Source organism: Pelobates fuscus, chromosome 11 (genome assembly GCF_036172605.1).
Source record: "Pelobates fuscus isolate aPelFus1 chromosome 11, aPelFus1.pri, whole genome shotgun sequence".
NCBI lineage: Eukaryota > Metazoa > Chordata > Amphibia > Anura > Pelobatidae > Pelobates > Pelobates fuscus.
In genome coordinates, this window is record NC_086327.1 from 45,940,482 (window position 1) to 45,960,338 (window position 19,857).

The 19,857-nt window shown below is 37.8% G+C and overlaps 1 protein-coding gene across 1 annotated transcript in view; it reads right to left on the minus strand.

Moving 5' to 3' along the window:
- Positions 1 to 343: 343 nt before the first annotated feature.
- Positions 344 to 19,857, minus strand: part of TMEM143 (transmembrane protein 143) — a 28,270-nt gene continuing 8,756 nt past the window's right edge. The window contains exons 3-8 of the mRNA XM_063435834.1: positions 14,832 to 14,936; positions 13,514 to 13,708; positions 12,902 to 13,038; positions 7,934 to 8,213; positions 5,881 to 6,070; positions 344 to 2,541 (exon numbers count right to left, since the gene is read on the minus strand). Of these exons, the coding sequence (XP_063291904.1) occupies positions 2,414 to 2,541; positions 5,881 to 6,070; positions 7,934 to 8,213; positions 12,902 to 13,038; positions 13,514 to 13,708; positions 14,832 to 14,936 (1,035 nt within the window). The 3' untranslated portion in view covers positions 344 to 2,413. The remainder of the gene's footprint in view (positions 2,542 to 5,880; positions 6,071 to 7,933; positions 8,214 to 12,901; positions 13,039 to 13,513; positions 13,709 to 14,831; positions 14,937 to 19,857) is intronic.

Genomic DNA, 19,857 nt, shown 5'->3' on the forward strand with positions numbered 1-19,857 from the left:
TAATAATAATAATAATATCAATTAAAAGTCGCTACAGATAAATTCTTTGGTCTAAAGAAAAAATTTGGATGTACAATAAAGAAACAGCTTGTGACTGCAGCAAAATTACTAATCAGAGAAAGTTGATTCACAACAGGAAATTAGGGTGGTGACACATGGGAAAAAATGGGATTACAGCTGTGATTCAACTTTTTAGTTGCTCCTAGTAAAATGTATTAGTGTTTAGTTGAAGAAGGCTGCTAATGAAACATCAGAAGTGCATATTGAATGGATATATTGTCTTATTCTGGATTTTTCCTTTCAATAAAAATGAGACTCTACATTATAGATGGTTTAATGCGGTAAATGGTACACTGAAAACAAGTGCACAGTATATATTATAAAAAAATATATGTAGCATGCTATTGCAAACAGTTGCTTAAATATATAAATAGAACATAGAAATCTAAACTCGATGCATATAGTAAAAATTCTCGGTCTGTTAATTCCAACCAATCATGGCATATAAGTGGCAATCACATACACGAACTATGTTGGCTTGGTGCATGTGAAGAAAGGAGGACAGCCACATTTTATAATGACAAGACATAACTTAGTAACTAACAGGGTTATTCACTAAAGTGAGGATTCAAAATGAATTTACATTTTAAGGCCAAGTAGCTGAACTGGAAGCATACCTGAATTAAAGAAATTTTCAAGTTCAGCTATTTAGACCTTAAATTTCAAATTCACTGTAAATTCTTATTCTTGTGAATAACTCTGTAGGAGAGCAGTTCCGTCACAAAAGTAGATGGTACTAGCAATATGTATGTAGAACCCCTTGGGTTCATCGGAGTGGGTGGAGCAAAACACTCTCCGCAGCCAGAGAATATTTCTGGAGGACCGGTAACAGCTGTCATACCCAGAGCTTAAGGACCACATCCAAACAATTCTGAGACGAATATCCATGAATAAAGATATATTGGAATAGCATTACTACAAAATAGGCCTTGCATTGTTATGCACCTATTTACCCACGTGCTGTATTTTAAAAATTAATCTGTTATCAACTACATACACAATTCCATAAAAATAGATATGTAGCAAACAAGCGACAAATAAATAGAACCGTTAAATATTGCCTTTATGCAGCCGGGGTAGGAAAAATACTCATGACTCTCCATAAAGCTACAAATAAAGCAGGAGACATTGATAGTCCAGAAACGTTCGTCATTTTTAAGTAAAAGACACTAACTTATTGCATGGAGATTTATAAAAAGACATTCACATCATAACACAAATTTAACCAGGTATTGCATGTTCCATATAGCCTCACCCTACGCGTTTCATCACAGCAGGACTTCCTCTTAGTAGACACTTGGGTACCCTCAAGTCCTGCCAGGACAAAACATGTACAGTGAGATTATATTGGAACATTCAACACCTGGTTAAATTTGTGATATGCTGTGAATGCATTTTATTAAGGTACGTTATCTGCAAAAAATCGGTGTCTTTTACTTAATGGTGAGCGTGTCTACCCTTCCCCTTTTGATACCTACAAAAGGAATCTGAAATCTTCAGAATTTTGTATAAGAATGATTTATCAATTTCCTACACATTCAGAGCAAATTAACAAATTATATAAAGTTCACTATTACAGCACCCTTTAAATGGAACATATAGTCCCAAAAATAATAATAGTTATTTCGGCCTATAGGTTTCCTTCCTATGTCCACCTTCCTTTGTGGTGTCAACATTAGAGTTATATAAATATTACTCACCTTGTTCCCAGCACCGTGACCGAGTTTTACTCTAAAACGCCTGTAGTGATTGTAAAAACTAAATATTTTGAGATACTAACCCAGTGGTTGCCAAAACAATCCTCAAGGCACCCCTGAAGGTCCAGGATTTTGGAATTACCCAGTTGTAAAAACAACACCTTAGACACAACTGGGTAATACCAAAATTCTGGACTGGTAGGGGTGCCTTGATGGTTTGAGAACCACCATACTTACCAAACAAATGTGCATCAAACATCATGGTCATCAAATATATATATTTTTTAAAGTTTTTGCATCAATACCTTACAGCAGTTGCTACACAAAGGATATTTTTTCTTTTATAAGGAGTTACTACATAAATATAAACGCACAGTGGCAACCATAAACATAAGCACAAGAACAGATATATACATATTTCAAGAGTTCTTTGACCTGTGGACAAGCATCAGAAGAAGAGACAGTCACCGAACAATCATAAGAAATATTTCTTAAAGTTTACATTATGATTAACACACAAGAACAGCAGCAGCATGGTTCATTCCAACAAAATAAGTGCAATAAACTTTTTGATCAACAGTATTCAACAGTTGTGACCACAATCCTTGAAACACAATGTCTCATTTGTGCTTTCTTGTAATGTTGATGATCGCCTTCTACTGTGTCTTATTCAACAGCTTAAGGTTTTGGAGAGCTCGTTCTGCAGGAAAATATATTTCCAGTCCTGTTTTTGCTTGCAACCAGGCCTCCGCCCTCTCTTTGATTTGATCAACTGTTCTAGGATCTTGAAAGAATATTAAGAAAAATCTGTGAGAGATTTGATTTACAAATGTTATGATCAATTACAAGTGAAATTAGTTATCATTAGCAACCTATGACATTATGAAAAAGTATTGTTGGAGCTGTGGCTCAATTCCAGACAAAAGAAAACTCTCACCGACACAAAGGACAAGAACGAGCAATAAGTTGCTCCACGAGCTTTAGCAAGTTTATAGGTATGTTTATAACTTTTTTTTATTGAATTTTTCTCTTATACAAAAACACACACACAAAATAATACGTGCAAGTGGCCTTTTATCTCCTATATAACAGTAACTTCTATATTTCTTCCCTTTTTTCTTTTCTTTCCCCATTTTTTTCCTTTCCTTTTTCTTTTTTTTTACCGGTTTACTTTCAGAATTATAAAGTACAGATTATTAAATCATTATAGTGTCAGTAATAAATTACTAATTTTCATTACATTTACACACATAAAGTCACCTAACTATCCCTTGAGAGAGAGTCACACATTGAAATCTATTTATTAACCTTATCTGATTATAATCATACATGCTTCTAGAGGGTTTTAATGTTTTTTTTTGCCAATATTCCCAGGTGATCTTTCTCTTTGTTTGTTCTTTTTTTTGGCAGCCCTTTTCCATTGCCAGATGATTTGCTCGATTAATGATGTCTCCAGTTTAGGAATGTTACTTGTTTTCCAGTTTTTTCCGCAATCATTAGTTTTACTGCAGCTAGTATATGTAAAGTTATAGGAAGGATATCTTTCTGTGTATTTTTCATCTTTAAATGTAGTAGAGCCAGTTCTGGGCTTCTTTCTAGTTTCCTATTACTTATATCTTCTATAAATGTGAATACATTTTCCCACAGCTTCTTATTAATGGACAATTCCACCACATATGCATCATACTTCCTTTGTCTTTTCCGCACCTCCAACAGTAAATATCTGAATCTCTGCTAATATCTTTCAATTTCTCTGGTCTTGCCGGTACCCAGTACCATCTGTTCTGTACCTTATACTGTGTTTCTCTTAAGTTAATGGTATATATTTGTATGTGATGTCAAGGGATCTTTCCCATTCATATTGATCAATCTTGATCTTAAGATCTTGCTCCCACTTTTTTATGACTGTAGGTTCAGTTCTAGATTACATTTGTCATCTATGTTTATAACCTTTTTTTTTTTTTTTTAATTTTTATTTTAGTTGTGCATGTTGTATACAGGTTACCTGCATTGCCACAATAGCTGATGCAGGCGTTTCATTATACATTGAACAGTGGTATGGCAAACATATTTCGGCACATTTTTGTATTTATAGTAGTAGAAAAGTAATTGAGCTGTATTTCGTTTAAGAATGTAAGAAAACAGGCTATCTCTAGCAAGTCTGAGATTAACCCATAGACCGGACTATGTATACTGGGGGTATTGTACCATCAAGTTACAGGTAGGGCGTATGAAAAAGCAACTTTGTATGACAAAACCAGTACAATTTATGATTATTTACTTTGTGGATTACGCCCGGTCTGAGGGAGTTACAGTAAAGATATTCATAAAACAGTAGCTGATCAACTCAGCTAAACTAGGCCGACTACCCTTCTCAGGAGTGGCATCGGTAGGATCCGTTATTTCAATGGGGCAGACACGGCCATGAGCCTCTTGTGAACAACTAGTGAGGGTATGAACATTAGTTAACAAGGTACAAGAGGCGAACACCCGCTCTAGTATGTGACTTAATGCTGAAATCAGTGATCGGGGTGGGGGGGTAGGGAGAGGGGTACGTAGACCCCAAGGCCAGCAAGTGAGAGTTAGAATGTACGTGTCTCTAGGGACGTGTATCAGACCACACATTATGCAGAGTTAAATATCCAAACATTGAGAAAAATAAAAAGTATAACATATTAAACATGAACTTGGATAATAGCATTGGTGTAAACATTGCGTGGTAGTGTAGAATGTTCAAGTTGTCCCGGTGGCATCCGTGTTGTTTCTTTGGGTAGTCGGGACAAACGGGCGGATTGTAGCCAGGTCCCATGTCTGCTTCGACCTAGGCGCTGGTGGCTGCGGCCCCGTCTCGGCGGGGGGGGAGTCCGAGTTGTTGGAGTATATTGCCCATTTCAGAGATGTCGGTAACTTTGAGAGTCCCAGTCCCATGAGGGATCAGAAGGCTTCGTGGTGCCCCCCATCTGTAAGGTTTCTTCTGCTCTAACAGAACTGTGGTTAGCGGTTTTAGGGACCTCCGCCATGTCATGGTGGCCCGGGATATGTCAGGATAGAACAGCAGGGAATGTCCCTCAAATTGGAATGGGGAGGTGGTGCGGACCGCTGATAGGAAAGCCTGCCTGTCCGGGCCGTGCTGGAAACGTACGATTACATCCCTGGTAGTTTGCTGGGAGTTCATCTGCGGTTGTGGTAGCCTGTAGCACCCCTCCAACATCATGGCTTTGGCTTGTTTTGGAGCGAATAGGCTGGAAAGCAGTCGTCGAATGAGGTGGGGGAATTCTGCCATTGTAACACTCTCAGCCAGGCCCCTTATCTTTACATTATTCCACCGCCTGCGATCTTCCATAGCTGCAACTTGGTGCTGGATTTGGGTCAGGTCATTTTTTGTCTTTGTCAGCTCGGTCTCCAGGCTGTTGATGCGAGCCTCGTGTGCTGCTGTGCTGATTTCTGTGTCATGCAGTCTCACTGACACCCCGTGGATTTCCTCTTTGAATGAGTTGATGTCTGCCGCAATATGTCGGCGTAAATCATCAAGGAGGACTTTCAGTCGATCTTCAGTGACTGGGGGGCTGCCCTGTGCCTTAGGCTTGCCTGCTCTCTGTGACTCTATTGTCAGTTCCAGGTTTGAGAGGGAGTCTTCACTGGATGATCTGGACGGTGCGTCGGAGAGCGGCGCCATGACAGGCCTGGAGGATGCTTGCGGCCTCCACAGAAGTTCGCCAATGTCGGCGGTGGATGGGTGTTTTTCCACCCGATATTTTTTGCTTTTTCGCCCCATTACCTTGGTAGGTCGGTGGGGTTGATGTGGGGTCGACGTGGTCTGGGTTTTGGGGCAGTAATTGCTTATTTTTCCCCCGGCTTGAGCGGAGCTCCCAAGGGACACGTCCGTTCCGTGCGGCTGCTGGCTCCGCCCCTCCGTTTATAACCTTTTAATACGTTGTAAAATGCTATCTTGGGGGCCAGTCTGTAGTCATACAGTGTTGGATGAACTAAAACACTCAAAGCCAGGCAACAAAAACACATTTTAAAACTAGCTGGAGTGCTACAGGTTGAGTACTGTAGCATATCTATATAAAACAACTTAAAATCAAAACATTTTTAGATGTAGTTTTACTCTTGCACATACCCATTTTTGCTTCATTATCATGACTATTAAGGTGCTTCAGTATGGTTTGTGCTAAGATCACCTCCTTTGCATGCTCTTCTTGAGCCCTCAATGTGAGCGCCGCAAGCAGCTCAGCATTGTTAGAAGTACTTTTGTAATATAGCATGTGGGCAAGTTCCAGTGAATGAGTTTTACGCCGCTGAGAAAAGACCTGAAAGACATCAACATTAAACACATGACAAAGACTTACAATGGCAAAAATGGTGGTCTGTACAAGTGAAAAACGTCACAGTAAGAACTACTTCAAGGTAATTTGATAAGTTAATTTAACAACTGGTGAAAAATTATTTTGGGGTACCGGTTTTAAATATCCTTGATGGAAAATTGTATAAAAGAGGAAAAACTAACAATTGTATATTTCCTGTTTCACACACACAAACATACTGATCTGAACTCATTGTGCAAACGTAAACATTATCCCAATGGACATTATCCACTGATCCAATTGACCAATTCCAGCTCTCAGAGGTGACAGAGCATTCCGTCCAAACAGGCACTATCCTGCCATCAGTATGAAGATATTGGGGTTATCACTGGGAACTCCTGTTTTATTGTAAGAAAAAAGTTCAACTCAAGCTTTGTTACAGAATAGTGACAAAGCTCTGCACTCAACACAACACTATTTTGACCACCATTTCATATCTCTGGTGTCAGCTCATCTAAACAGCATGTTTAATGAATAAGCTCCATACAGAAACAGCTCTTTTTTACCCGAAAATAAGACCGGGTCTTATATTATTTTTTACCCTGAAAACCACACTAGAGCTTTTTTTCGGGGGATGTCTTGTTTCAGGGAAAAATGGTAGCAAGCATGCACTAGGAGTTCCTCCGAACATAGACCAGTTCAATAGTACATGGAATCCAACGAATCTACGTTCAGGGAAACTTTCCCGAACATAGATTAGCTAACTCACAAAAGGAATCCCGCAAATCTATGTTCGGAGATGTCCCCAAACATAGATTAGCAAACAAGCAACTTGCAACTGGGGCTTATTTTCATTGTAGGGCTTACATTACGAGCATTTTTTGAAAATTAGCTAAAGCTTATTTTTGGGGAAACACAGTACTATGTCAATGTTAAAGATATAAAGCTGTCATACTGAAAATAGCCAATAGATGGCAGCAACATGCCACTCTGTTTTAGTTTCAAATTCCCTTTGCTAATATCGCTACTGATATAAGCAGAGAAAAACCTTTGGGATTAGGATTAAATTGCGGATTAAGATTAGAATACATGTTAGGTTTAGTATTCGGTTTATCGTTACATTTATTTTTAAGATTGGTTTAGAATTAATTTTAGGACAAGGATTCAGATAAGCGTTTGGACTATAAATAGGGCCAGCAAGGGAATCCCTCTGCTGAAATCAGCAAGGGAATGATTCTGTTGACATCACCAGATGGAATCCTTCTAACATTATTTATAGGGTTTTAGATTAGCGTTTGGATTAGGATTAGGGCAAGCAATGGAATCCCTCTGCTGAAATCAGCAAGGGAATTCATCTGTTGACAGCAGGAGAGGAAATTATTTTAACATTATTTATAGGGTTTCAGATTAGCGTTTGGATTAGGATTAGGGCAAGCAATGGAATCCCTCTGCTGAAATCAGCAAGGGAATTCATCTGTTGACAGCAGGAGAGGAAATTATTTTAACATTATTTATAGGGTTAGGATTAAGATTAGAATTAAAGGCACACTCCAGACCCTTAGAGCACTTTAGCTTGCTGAAAAGCTTTATGTGTAAAGTCCTTTTTTTCATTTAGGAAAAAGTGCAGATTTCAATAGAAATTTACACTTTTATAAATTTTACTGTAACATCAAACTACATGTAACATCAAATTAAAATCCATTTTGCCCTTTAAAAACCGGTATATAATATGTGTTGGTAGAATAAAACGTGAAAGCTGTCAACTGAACACACACAGAGCAGAAATGCAAAAATTGCTTTAATCCTTAAGTGAAAAACAAATTAAGCTTGGTCCTTAAGGGGGTTAAATACTTAATTTAATGATCTTACCTTCCAAGTTCGGAAAGTCATAAATCCAACAAAACAGAATAAGAGTAGGGACATGCCAATCTTCAGATCTGTGAGCACCACCATGCCCACATTGACAAAGACAATACATCCGCTGACCACAAGCATGGTGTTAATCAAAGTGCGATCGAAGCTGGATGTGCGGACTTTTATCACAGGGAGAAGCTGTTCCAAGCCTTCAAGCGGTATGTCCTTAAAGCACTTAAGCACCATATGAGAATTCCTAGGACGAGCTGCTACTAAAACACGTTTAAAATAACGCCTATATGGAGCAAAAAGAAAGAAGTTACTTAAGGGAAAAAAGCAATATTAGCAAAAGAATGTTAGGCCAAAATAGCCAAACTGGGAATTTATCCAACTCGGCTCGCTACTTTGGTCTAAAAAAAATGCAATTTCCTTGACAAAAGTACAGTTCCCTGTCAATAATTCAAGGATTATTAGAGAATAAGGTGTAATGGTTAGACACAGACTAAATTTATTAGTAGACAAATATTGTATTTCTATTCTGTGCATACACACACATGGTAGAATTTACTGCTCAGGACTGACCTCTGCCCTGGCAAAAAATTGTCTGCACGTTGATGTAGAGAGGTAAACCAATATTAAAAAAAAAAAAACTCTTACAAAAGAACCCAAGTTAGCAGTTAGTCTGATCTACCTGCAGCTGAAACCTCCTTTCAACAAAAATGCTAAACTAAAAAGTGATGGGGGTCAACATTTATTGGTGAGAGTTTAATATTCAAGAGAAAGCAGTGTAATGATCACATACCTTCTTTCGAGGAGGGCTCCGAGGCACCTGACTATATGCTAAGGGACATAAGAGTTCCCCCTCCTCATCTGCAAAAATCCCTGGATTTTCAAAAGAATGTAAAAGTTGAATGTGCACGGTCTCTCCCATGTTCCCTATATGATAGATGCATTTAAATATATACAAGTGTATACCAATTTGAGTGCAACATAGAGTAAGTTTAATTGTTACCTATTCGGTATATTAAACATCCTGCAAAGCCAACATAAATAAGGATAGTGTAGCTCCCATTACGTTTTGGGAAGGCCTTGGCAAGTATGCCCTAGAAATCGGGGTCAACCACTGCATAATTTAAATTACTTATGAATTACAGTTAACTTTAACGCAACCACACACACACTGTGATACATATAAATGTAATCTTCATGTGTACACTTAATCATATACGCGCATGCAATAATAAAAATTTAAAAACAAGGAGTCCTCTACAACTGCAGGAAAGGTCTATCATTGAACGATTGGAATTCTGTATATGCAAGTATTGGTATAGACAGACCAGATATAGATAGAAACACAGATATATCTATTCTGTTAGAAACTATACTTGCATATACAGAATTCTAAATATATATCGAAATAGAAGTAAATTAATATTACAATATTAATTTCATCTACAAACATAAATGTATGAACGGACACGTCTTGTAACACGTGTAATAAATGTATGAACTGACACGTCTTGTAACAAAATGACATTGTTTAATTCCATAACCAAAACATACCTGAAGTAAGAAAGAGATTACATATTAAGAATCTAAGAAAAGCTCAAGAACTATTACTGTAAGAATAATATATTGTATAGAAAATCTATACAAAGATATAAAAGGAAGGTAATCTTCTATGGCTAGATATTCCAAACATTTTCTATTATATTGTTCTGATATCTTTGGCAAGAAAACAGATAAAAAAAAGTGATACAATTTTCTTTCTAAAAAACAGGAAAGGTGTGTGAACACATCTTTTAACAAAAGAGGAAAGGGAGTATATTACATTCAATTTAAAATGTAATTAGTTCTTCCAATACCTTACATTGTGTTAAATTGACATTTCAAAATATGAAATTTCCCCAACAGATTTGTTGAATGGAAGAACTCTACTTAAACCAAACAGGGTGTACTATTTCAGGGGCACAATACTAGGCTTGTCTGCTACTGTAATAATGATATTATGATATTATAATAATGATAATAATTAATTTCCATCCAAATCCGGCATTATTACACTGATGGCACTGATCTGCCATAACATTAAACCATTGACAGGTGAAGTGAATAACATTGATATCATCACAATAGCAACTGCCAAGGGGTGGGATATATTAGGCAGCAAGTGAACAGTCATTTCTCACATTTCATGTGTTGTTAGCAGGAAAAATGGTCAAGCAAAAAGATTTGAGAGACTTTGACAAGGGCCATATAGTGATGGCTAGACAACTAGGTAAGAGCATCTACAAAAAGGCAGGTCTGTGGTGTGTCCCTGTACGCAGTGGTTAGTACCTACTAAAAGTGGGGCAGGTAAGGACAACTGGGTACCCAAGTCTCATTGATGCACGCGTGGAGGGAAGACTAGTCTGTCTGGTTGTATTACACAGAAGAGCTACTGTAGTTCACATTTCTGAAAAATAGAACGCTGGCCACGATAGAAAGGTGTCAGGATACTAGTGTATCGCACTCAGAACAGTCAGAGTGCCGGAGACGACCCCTGTCCACTGCTGAAAGTTACTTTAATGGGGATGTGAGTGTCAGAACTTGATCATGGAGCAATGGAAGAAAGTTGCCTAGTCTAATAAATCACATTTTCCTATATATAGGATGCTGTATGGGAAGATGGCAGCCTGGGAAACCTTGGGTCCTGACATTCATGTGGATGTTACTTTCAAATGTACCAACTACCTAGAGATTTTTGCAGACCACATACACCCCTTTATGACAATGGTGTTCCCTGATGGCACAGGCCCCCTCCAACAGCATAATACACCCTGCCACACTGCAAAAAATGTTCAGGAATAGTTTGACGAACATGACAAAGAGTTCACGGTGTTGGTTTGGCCTCCAAATTTCCCAGATCTCAATATGAATGAGCATCTGTGGGATGTGCGAGAACAACAATTCAATCCATGGAGGCCTCTCGCAACTTTTTGGACTTAAAGGATCTACTGCAAATATCTTGGTGCCAGATACCACAGGACACATTCAGAGGTTTGGTGGAGACCATGACTTGAGCGTTTTTGCTATTAGGCATAATATTAAGCAGGTGGTTTTAATGTTGTGGACGATCAGTGTAAACTGCCACTGGTTATCAATATTGTTGGAGAAACCATAATCTATCTCCAATGGCACACGTCAAGGTTGTCCCGTTTATCCTTTAATATTCATTCTTGCACTAGAGCCTTTACTTCATCATCTTAAACTTGATTATTCCATCTCTGGCATGTATAATATCTACTTGCAGATGACATCCTTCTCATCCTCACTTGTCCGGCAAACTCACTCCCACACATAATCAGGCCTCTAACGTTTTATGGTGAAGTTACTTTCTACATCAACAATTTGGGGAAATCCCAAGCTTTGCAAATAAGTATTCTTAAAACTAAACTGCATTCCCGTAAACAGTTATATGCCTTATAATGGTAGATTAGAGAAATACATCTTGAACTTATCTGGATATATAGATCAACAAAAGTAGAAGTACTCTTATAATCGAAAACCATCCTAAATTAATTAAACTGCTGATAGCCACCTGCGCCCATGGATGGGGCTGGAGGTGTTGTGGCATGGTGAGCCATTAAATTGTGATCATCCCCATAATCTTGTACTTATTTTGTACTTCTGCCTCTTCTATTTTGTCTATATTTCATAAAGTTTGAAAAATTTACAACTGGAAGAGAAAACCTCCAAGTATTTTCTACAAATCACACTGGCTACCAGTGAGATTGAGTGGCATAGATATGAGCGGTAGCAAAAACACCTTATACAGTATCAGCCCTTTCCCAAGTACTAGCCATGTGGACCCCCGTCTATGGTTTAAACTGAAGGATGCGTTCCTCTCTCTATTTACTATTGCTTTGCAGGTATGGATGCCTGATTCAGGAAATCCCATTCTTCCAAGTATGTTGTTGACTACAAGGTTCTACTTACAGACCTGGTAAAGACAGGCATGCAAGCTGCGCTTTCCCATATACATTTATTGTTGCGAGCCCCATAGGCACTCTAAAAATGTATTCTCCAGACCTACCTCTCTCCACCTGTGATGGAGAATTTATCTTAGGGGTCTCCTCTATCCAACTAGTATGAAATACTTTTCTACACTAGTCAGAATTATCTCTCCCACATAGAGAACTATTTACTAACTTTAGGGTTAAGAACATATTACGTCAGATGGTAACTCAGCTGCAACCAGAGCTGTTAGGTAAAACGTTAAACCTATTTCATTGTGTTATAGATTGCTGGCAAATCTCTCCAGAACTGACAAACTGATGGCCAAATGGGAGCAAAAGTTATGCAAACAATTCTCACAAGAGAATTAGACCTTTCTATTCCTATCTCAATGGGAAGCACGTTGTAAACGGTTAATGAGATTTCACACCTTAATGCTTATTGAGTATGTCTCTTTCATTATTCCTTCTTTACTGGTGTTGTGTTAAAACTATTTGCATACATTTGCATACCTTCTGGACCTGCCCTTACTGCTCTCTGGTCTAGCATCCAAGACACTATTATCTCAGTGACAGGTATTTCCTTAAAGTGGTTGCCAGAAATTGTTATCCTTGATATGTTCCCCCACTTTCAGCTAGGCATGCACAATACTACTATAATAGCATTGAAAACTAGTGTTGCTCAGGCCTGTAAAACTAACATCTCCACCCCCCCTTGTTTCCCAAGAGGAAAGGGTAAATTTTACAAATCAGTCTACAAAAGTATCCCTCTATCTCTTCTACCATTTATCGCGCTTACCTAATAACTGGAGACATTTGCAATAAATGCATATATGTACTCAATGCTTGAACCCTACATTAAACATGATTTATTTAAAGTCTATATAAACTAGATGTCAGAGTTATTATATTAATTTTTAATGTAAATTATCTTAATTACAATCTATATTTACATTGAACATGAAGAGCACCCAGAAATGAGTCTTGCCTTTCTGGAGGGGTGCGAGGAGACCTAGAGAAGATGGAATCCTGGTTCTTGGTAATCAACTGCATTGATAGGGGTCCCAACCGCTGTCCGAGGGCCCAGTATTTGATATATTCATATTTATCAAGATTAACATGAACCTAAAAATAGAATAAGCATTTTAAAACTTTATTTTGTGAGCAATATTAAAAAAAAAAAAAGACATACAAATAATGCTTAAATAAGATAAAGAGATGTGAATGATATATCTGTATAACCCTATTCCATCTGTAAACTTATGTAAAATACAATTTGCATTTTCTCTCAAACTCAAAAAAAAAGTTGTATATGCTCTCATGGTTTAACCCCTTAAGGACACATGACATGTGTGACATGTTATGATTCCCTTTTATTCCAGAAGTTTGGTCCTTAAGGGGTTAATGTAAGAAAAATGACACATACAATATTTTAGCTCTATGTTCAAAGCAGACATGTTCAGAACATAACCAATCCCATCCCCAAACGAAAATAACAGGTGAGAATATTCTCGACAAAGTGTTATATTATGTGCCACAAAAACAAATGAAGCAATCTACAGTCTGTCAACTTTTATTTATTTAGTTTTAAATCTTGTACCTGTACTCCATCCTGAGGATGATGCACTATGAGGGCATAAGCCAGAGCATCCTCTGACAAAACATTGAAATTTGCCTGATCCAGCACTGGCTGCATATGCTCCAAGAGCTCTTTTTCTATGGATAGTTTTTCTGAGTCTGTGAGACTGGATTCCAGCAAAGCATCTCGATCTGGATTAATAGGATCATACAGTGCCTTGAAGGAAGACAATACAAGCAATAGTGAATAACAAACAGAAGAAAGTGTTTCTAATCTGCATCCAGCAGATACAAAAAAAAAAATTAAAACACCATAGAAATGTATGCAACATATGAATTGCGATAATTTGAGGATTTATTGAAAAAAAATTCAACATTCCTTAGTGTATTAGGAAAATGGTATAAAGTTTGTTGTAGTGTGTGCTGGGGATATATAGGGGTGCTGTGTAGGGTATTTATTATGTGATAAGGGATATAGATTGTGTAGAGCAGGGGTACCCAAAAGTTAGACCCCCAGATGTTCTAAAAATACAACTTACACAACCCTTTGTCATTCTAAAGGCATCATGGGAGTTGTAGCTCTACAATATTTAGGTATCTACCTTTTGGACACCTCTGGTGTATAGCAGGTGGGATGGGGCTTACATTTGTTTCTGTATTTAAACTTTTTTTTAACTTACAAACATACACACATAAATATAGTTTAATTCTTTGGTCACCTTTGGGTCAGGAAGGTGGGGGCATCATGCCTATCCCTAGTGATTCAGTGTGGACAACCTGTGGTCTCTCGCTCTGCTGGAAGCAGACCTTGTGTAATGTCTCTCGTAAACTCCATGCTCATAGTATGGTAACGCTTTACATTGCCCGGGGTTCACTTTCGTTATATATCAAGTCTGCACTGAACACAGCGAGATTTTTTCCAGTACTCCAAGGGTAGATTATCAGAGATTAACAACTGTTACAATACTTATTTGCACATTTTACATTTAAAACAAATGTGCCTCTTGCACTGAAAACACATTAAAGCAGCATTGAGAGTGCGCTATAAAGGAAAGTATATAGAGAAATAATTATACTAAATTAACCTGGAAGTGTACATTTCTTTCACAAGTTTTTAAATCATGCATACATCCATCATTATTGAACTGGATGGCACTTCTTTTATTGACTCAAAAGGATGAGAGTTTGACATGACCTTGGGGGGAGTTGCATCTTCCAGAAACTGCAGCTATAGCCAGTGAGTTATAGCAAGGCCAATAAATAAAGATATGCCTAATGCACTTAATTATCCTCAGCTGCAGAGATTGGTATTTAAATAAAAGACTAGATTGAAAGGTTACCTGAAGTTTCTCTAAGATGGAGTGATAAGGTTGAAGGAGTGAAGTCTCCAGCTGATCCACAAATGACAAAAACGAGTTCTTCTCAGATTCAATAGAGTAAAAATCCTAAAAATAATAGGGACAGTTTATTTAGCTTTACCAGTTATCCTTAAAGTTTTTTTTTTTTTTAAAGTTACCTGCCGTAACATGGCAGGTAAGCTTACACTTTAATGGCTATTGGAGTGATACTACAAGCCTTCAGTTATTTATATATGCATAGGGACAGGGAAGAGCCACACTTTCAAGATCTCATATTAAAGCTTTGTCAAAACAAAACGCATAGAGTGTACATGTTTCTGTGCACTAGCATTAAACAACACAAATACAAGGAGCAATACGGATGAGTTCTTCTAACGTCAGCACATTACGTTTGTTGACATTAATTACTGGTATGAGATCCTGTAAGTATTTCCTGGCTTTTTTTGATTGAAAGGGCTACATATTAAAATAACAGCTGTAAATAAAGAATGCAGAGATGGTATCCTACACCACCATAGCCACTAGAATAAGCAATGTACCAAATATACCAACACCCACTGCCATTATCATTCTTGTTACATCATATCTTCTCTGTGGTTGAAGGCCAGGATCATGTCTTGTCCATGGGTATCAAAACAAGTAAAGTGAGTTAACACAGGGTTTTGCCACATTTAAGCTAAAATAGCCAGGGTGTGAATAAAGCAAATTTTGAGAATTTTCTCAATTCACTACAATTCACCCTTTAGCAAAAAAAATGTATAATGCAGCATCGGTTGTGGAACATTATGACACTATTACAGTTAAATATGAAAATAGGTGCACATACATATTGAGGTAAACATTTCACAGCCTAGTTTTTGTTTTACACATCAGTTTATACCCTTAAGTGTATTCATGTGTAGTAGTTGTTAAATGCACAGTCGTAAGTGGTAAAATTAAAGGGACACTATAGTCACGAGAAGCACTACAGCTTAATGTAGTGGTTCTGGTGTTTATAGCCTGTCCCTACAGGCGTTTCAATGTAAACACTGCCTTTTCAGAGAAAAACCTTTTATCTCCACAGAGGGGATCCACGGGATAAACATGTATCCCAGCAGTAGAGAGTCAGGAATACATGTATGTGTATATATATAGTGTTCCTTTAAAAAAATGTTGTTGTTGTTTTTTTTTTTTTAAATTACAGGCTCACAGTTGTCTATTTACCTTTGTGTATGCAATTAATCTCTTACTATATATATTCTGTATAATATAGAAAACCTATTGTAGTTAATGGATTTGTCCAATGACACCTGGGTTCAATTTACATCCAACTAGATTTGCCCTTTAACCTAAGAAGGTCAGCAGCTGTAGGGCAGGATATTTCAACCAATTAATATGTCCAAGAGAAAACACCTAAATGTGAAATATGACAACTGCTTCAAGCCATTCTATTTCAATGATCCCATCCCTATAGGTTTTCTGTAAGAGAACCTAGTTTCTAGGACAGTAAAACTAGATGGTCTTTCTTTAATAATATAACCCCTCAAGGGTTTTATATTTGCACAATGTGCTAGAGCAAAAAATAAATAAAAAAATATATATAATTTTTGAGGGAATAGTAAGACAGCTGTGCAACAGAACCATATCACTTTCATAAAGATATATAATCCTAATAAATCTATAAATACCTCTTATAAGCATAATACATTAATTTCCTTAAACAAGTCACATAAAAAGCTACAGTTTTGCCATTGCTCATTATCAGAAAAGGAATATAACTTTAATTAAGAATTCATTTATTCCGTTCAAAGACATGGTAGCACTTTACTTGGGAAATGCCCAAGCAGATATAAGCAAACTGCTGAAAATATATACATATTTTTAAATCACAAGAAATGGAAAACAAACAGCAGTAGCTAGGAGGTTTCCCAAATTATGCATTTGGCATTCAGACGATATTGATAAATAAAGGTGTTCTGAGAAGACCAAGTCGCTCTCGGCAGACCTTGTTAGGGAAGATGTTAACAATCTACTAACGAGTAGATGAAACTGACGCCTTTTCACAACTTTTATGACTAGCTGGAATCTTGATGCTCCTCCACTAGGGCGCTGGACACTGAAGTAAATGCTGCCACGGAATGGAGTCCTGCACCTCCCGCTACATCAGAGGTTTGTAAAAATTAGCATCTCCAAATTTTCTTTCAGAGAACTGGCATCATCAACAGGAAACATGTTCTTTTGGCCAGCCCTACTATAGCTGCAACTACCTTTGAATGGGTAACCCATGATCTGAATGAGCTTGCTTAAAAGAGCTAAAGTTTAGACACTTCCCCCTGTATAGACACTCTCTTCTTTACTTTAAACAATTCTTCTTGAATAAGGTCTCATGTGAAACGAAAGCAAGCTCTTTCTTTTTTAGGTTAGCAAAATGTTCTCGAGTGTCTTCCTGGCTAGGTTTTCCACACTGCCTTGGTAAGAAACTGTCACAAATACACTACACAACTTGCAATTCTATGGTCAGAGATAGGAAAACAGAAAATAACATATTACTGGAGTTTAGAATGACCGGGTTTAACATATAATGATAAATAGCGAAAATAATAATAATACTATAATGCACTGAATGAGGAACAAAGAGGTATCTACAAAAGGGGAATGACCATGGTGCTAAAACTTCATTTATATATAAAGGTAGACTCTGATTGGTCCACCCATGCGACCCCAAAAAGTGTAGTAAAAAGGTCGCAGTGATGATGTGTATCTCCTATAACTGGAAATGACGATAGGTGTCATATTAGCATATGATTGGCGCATTTGGGAGCACAGATATGCTGGAGCAGCATGTCGATTGGGTAAGTACGGCGACAGTGGCTCCTGATAATCTTCTTCTCTCTGGCATAATCCCTCTCATATTCCTGCTCAGAAATTACTATCTGGTCTTCCAAAGTCCCAGCTGGAGTGTCTTCTGAGACCGGGCTGCCTCTATGACTCCTGCTACTGCTTGGCAAATAAAGACTACAACATCTGGAGATGCTGGGGCAGGATGTTGACCACACAATCTGGATACTATTCTAGAACAGATGGGGATGCCATGAAGGAGACAGCTGATATTTAAAACCAAATTAATCTGCTCATTAGAAAAAAAATACTCCTACAATAGCATCCACAAGAAAGAATGCCCTACCTGAATAATACATACCAAATATACATGAACAGAAAATCTGAAAAATAGATTATAGAATTGAATCAGAAAGAAAATTAAGGAATCTGCAAAATAAAAACCATAAAGTTACAATACTCTTAAAATCCACTGTGTGAGAATTTATCTCAAAATAAAAATCAACAGTAGTACTAGCATAATGACATATTATGGCATTAATGCAGCATAACTATAGCACCAGAAAACATGGCATGAATAGATGAAAAAGAAAGCATGATTGCTAGCTCCCTACCAGCTGCACAGAGTTACCGGGATCCAAACAGAATAGCCTTCAGACTTCAGATATTCCACAGACTGATATACCAACGCAGAATGCCAGAATTGCAGTCTCTTGTTTTAAAGATGTCTAATTTAAGATGCTAATTGCAACGGCTAAGTGTTGACAAAATCCAAACACCTGGTTCTGTATCTGCTCAGAGCACTTTAAAAGGCAGACATAGGAAAATAACTGCACCGAACCTCTAAGTTTCATAATGTGAACCGGTACATGGTAAAGCCGCACAAAAGATAAAAAACAAACAAACATTTTTTTTTTTTTTAAATGCTTCCCTACTCATCACATAGTTTTTAGCAGGCTGACTGAGTTTGGAATCATTAGGAACTGCTCCCACCAATGCATGTGATATAGATAGAGTAGTTCAAAGGTGAACAACCTTTTGACCTATTCCATTAGTGAAATTGTATCACATGACAGGAGGCTTCATATTTTGCACAATCTTCCTTTACTACTTCATAGCAGCAAAGACATATATATTAAAAAAAAAAAAATGGAGACAGGCAGAAAGTATAAGATATGCCTTCCACTCAGTCACTTCCTCTTTCTGCTCCATCACAAGTCAGGTCAGAATATTGTGTGTCTACACTTTGTTGGCTTGTCTTGTTATATTTACTTAATTTTACTTATATACTTGCCTTCTTTTGGATCAACAGCAAAAACATATGTGAGGAAGGCAGAACTTGGACGCAAGTCTCTTTTCAGCTATGTAACTATGTAACTTGATTTCTTTCTTTTCTTACTGTATATGTATTTATGTAGGGTTTTATCTGATAGTGGGGACGCTGTTTTTTTGTTTTTTAGGGTATAGACTTGGGATGTCTGGGTACCTACTTTATCCCCTTTATTCCATGTCAGTTTTTTTTCTCTTACAGTTTATGTAAGTACATGATACTGATTTCATTCTTAGAGGGCGAGTCCCTCTCATAAAATGTTTTCCTTGTGGCTGTGCTCGCCACTCCACACGCACTCTCCCACCGCCACAGATTGTGTGGCGCTGTGGAGATTTCCCACCTGTCAGGTTCCTGCGTTCGCGCGCTTACATGTGTGCCTGCATTCGCCTATTCTCTCCTTTCAAATCTACCAAACGCATATATCTATGTGCGCTCGGTGGTTTGTATTTTCTACTCAATCTACCGAATGCGTATTCAAACCAATGCGCATTCGGTGGTTTGTATTCTTCCTGGTTGACCCTTTGGACTGTTCTACGCCCAAACCCACATCCTCAGCGTTCGGTAGTTTCCCTTTGGGTTGTTCGTTCCGTGAACTAACTCGTTTATGAGTTTTCTGTGTTAGTTTTTCCTCTGTTTTTTCCTGTATTACTGTTCTGTCCGCTTTATTACAAGTGACCATTCGACAGATTTCCTGCGAACGTATTTCGCAGGTTTTTTTCAGCGACCACTTTGGATTGTGCCTCGCGAGATCCGTGGGGGCCATTTAACCCTTGCCGGTTGCTAGCAATTAAACAGGGGTGAGCCTCTGATGTATAAATGTACCCTAGCTTATGCTAGCTGCTGCATTTACTGGAATACTTC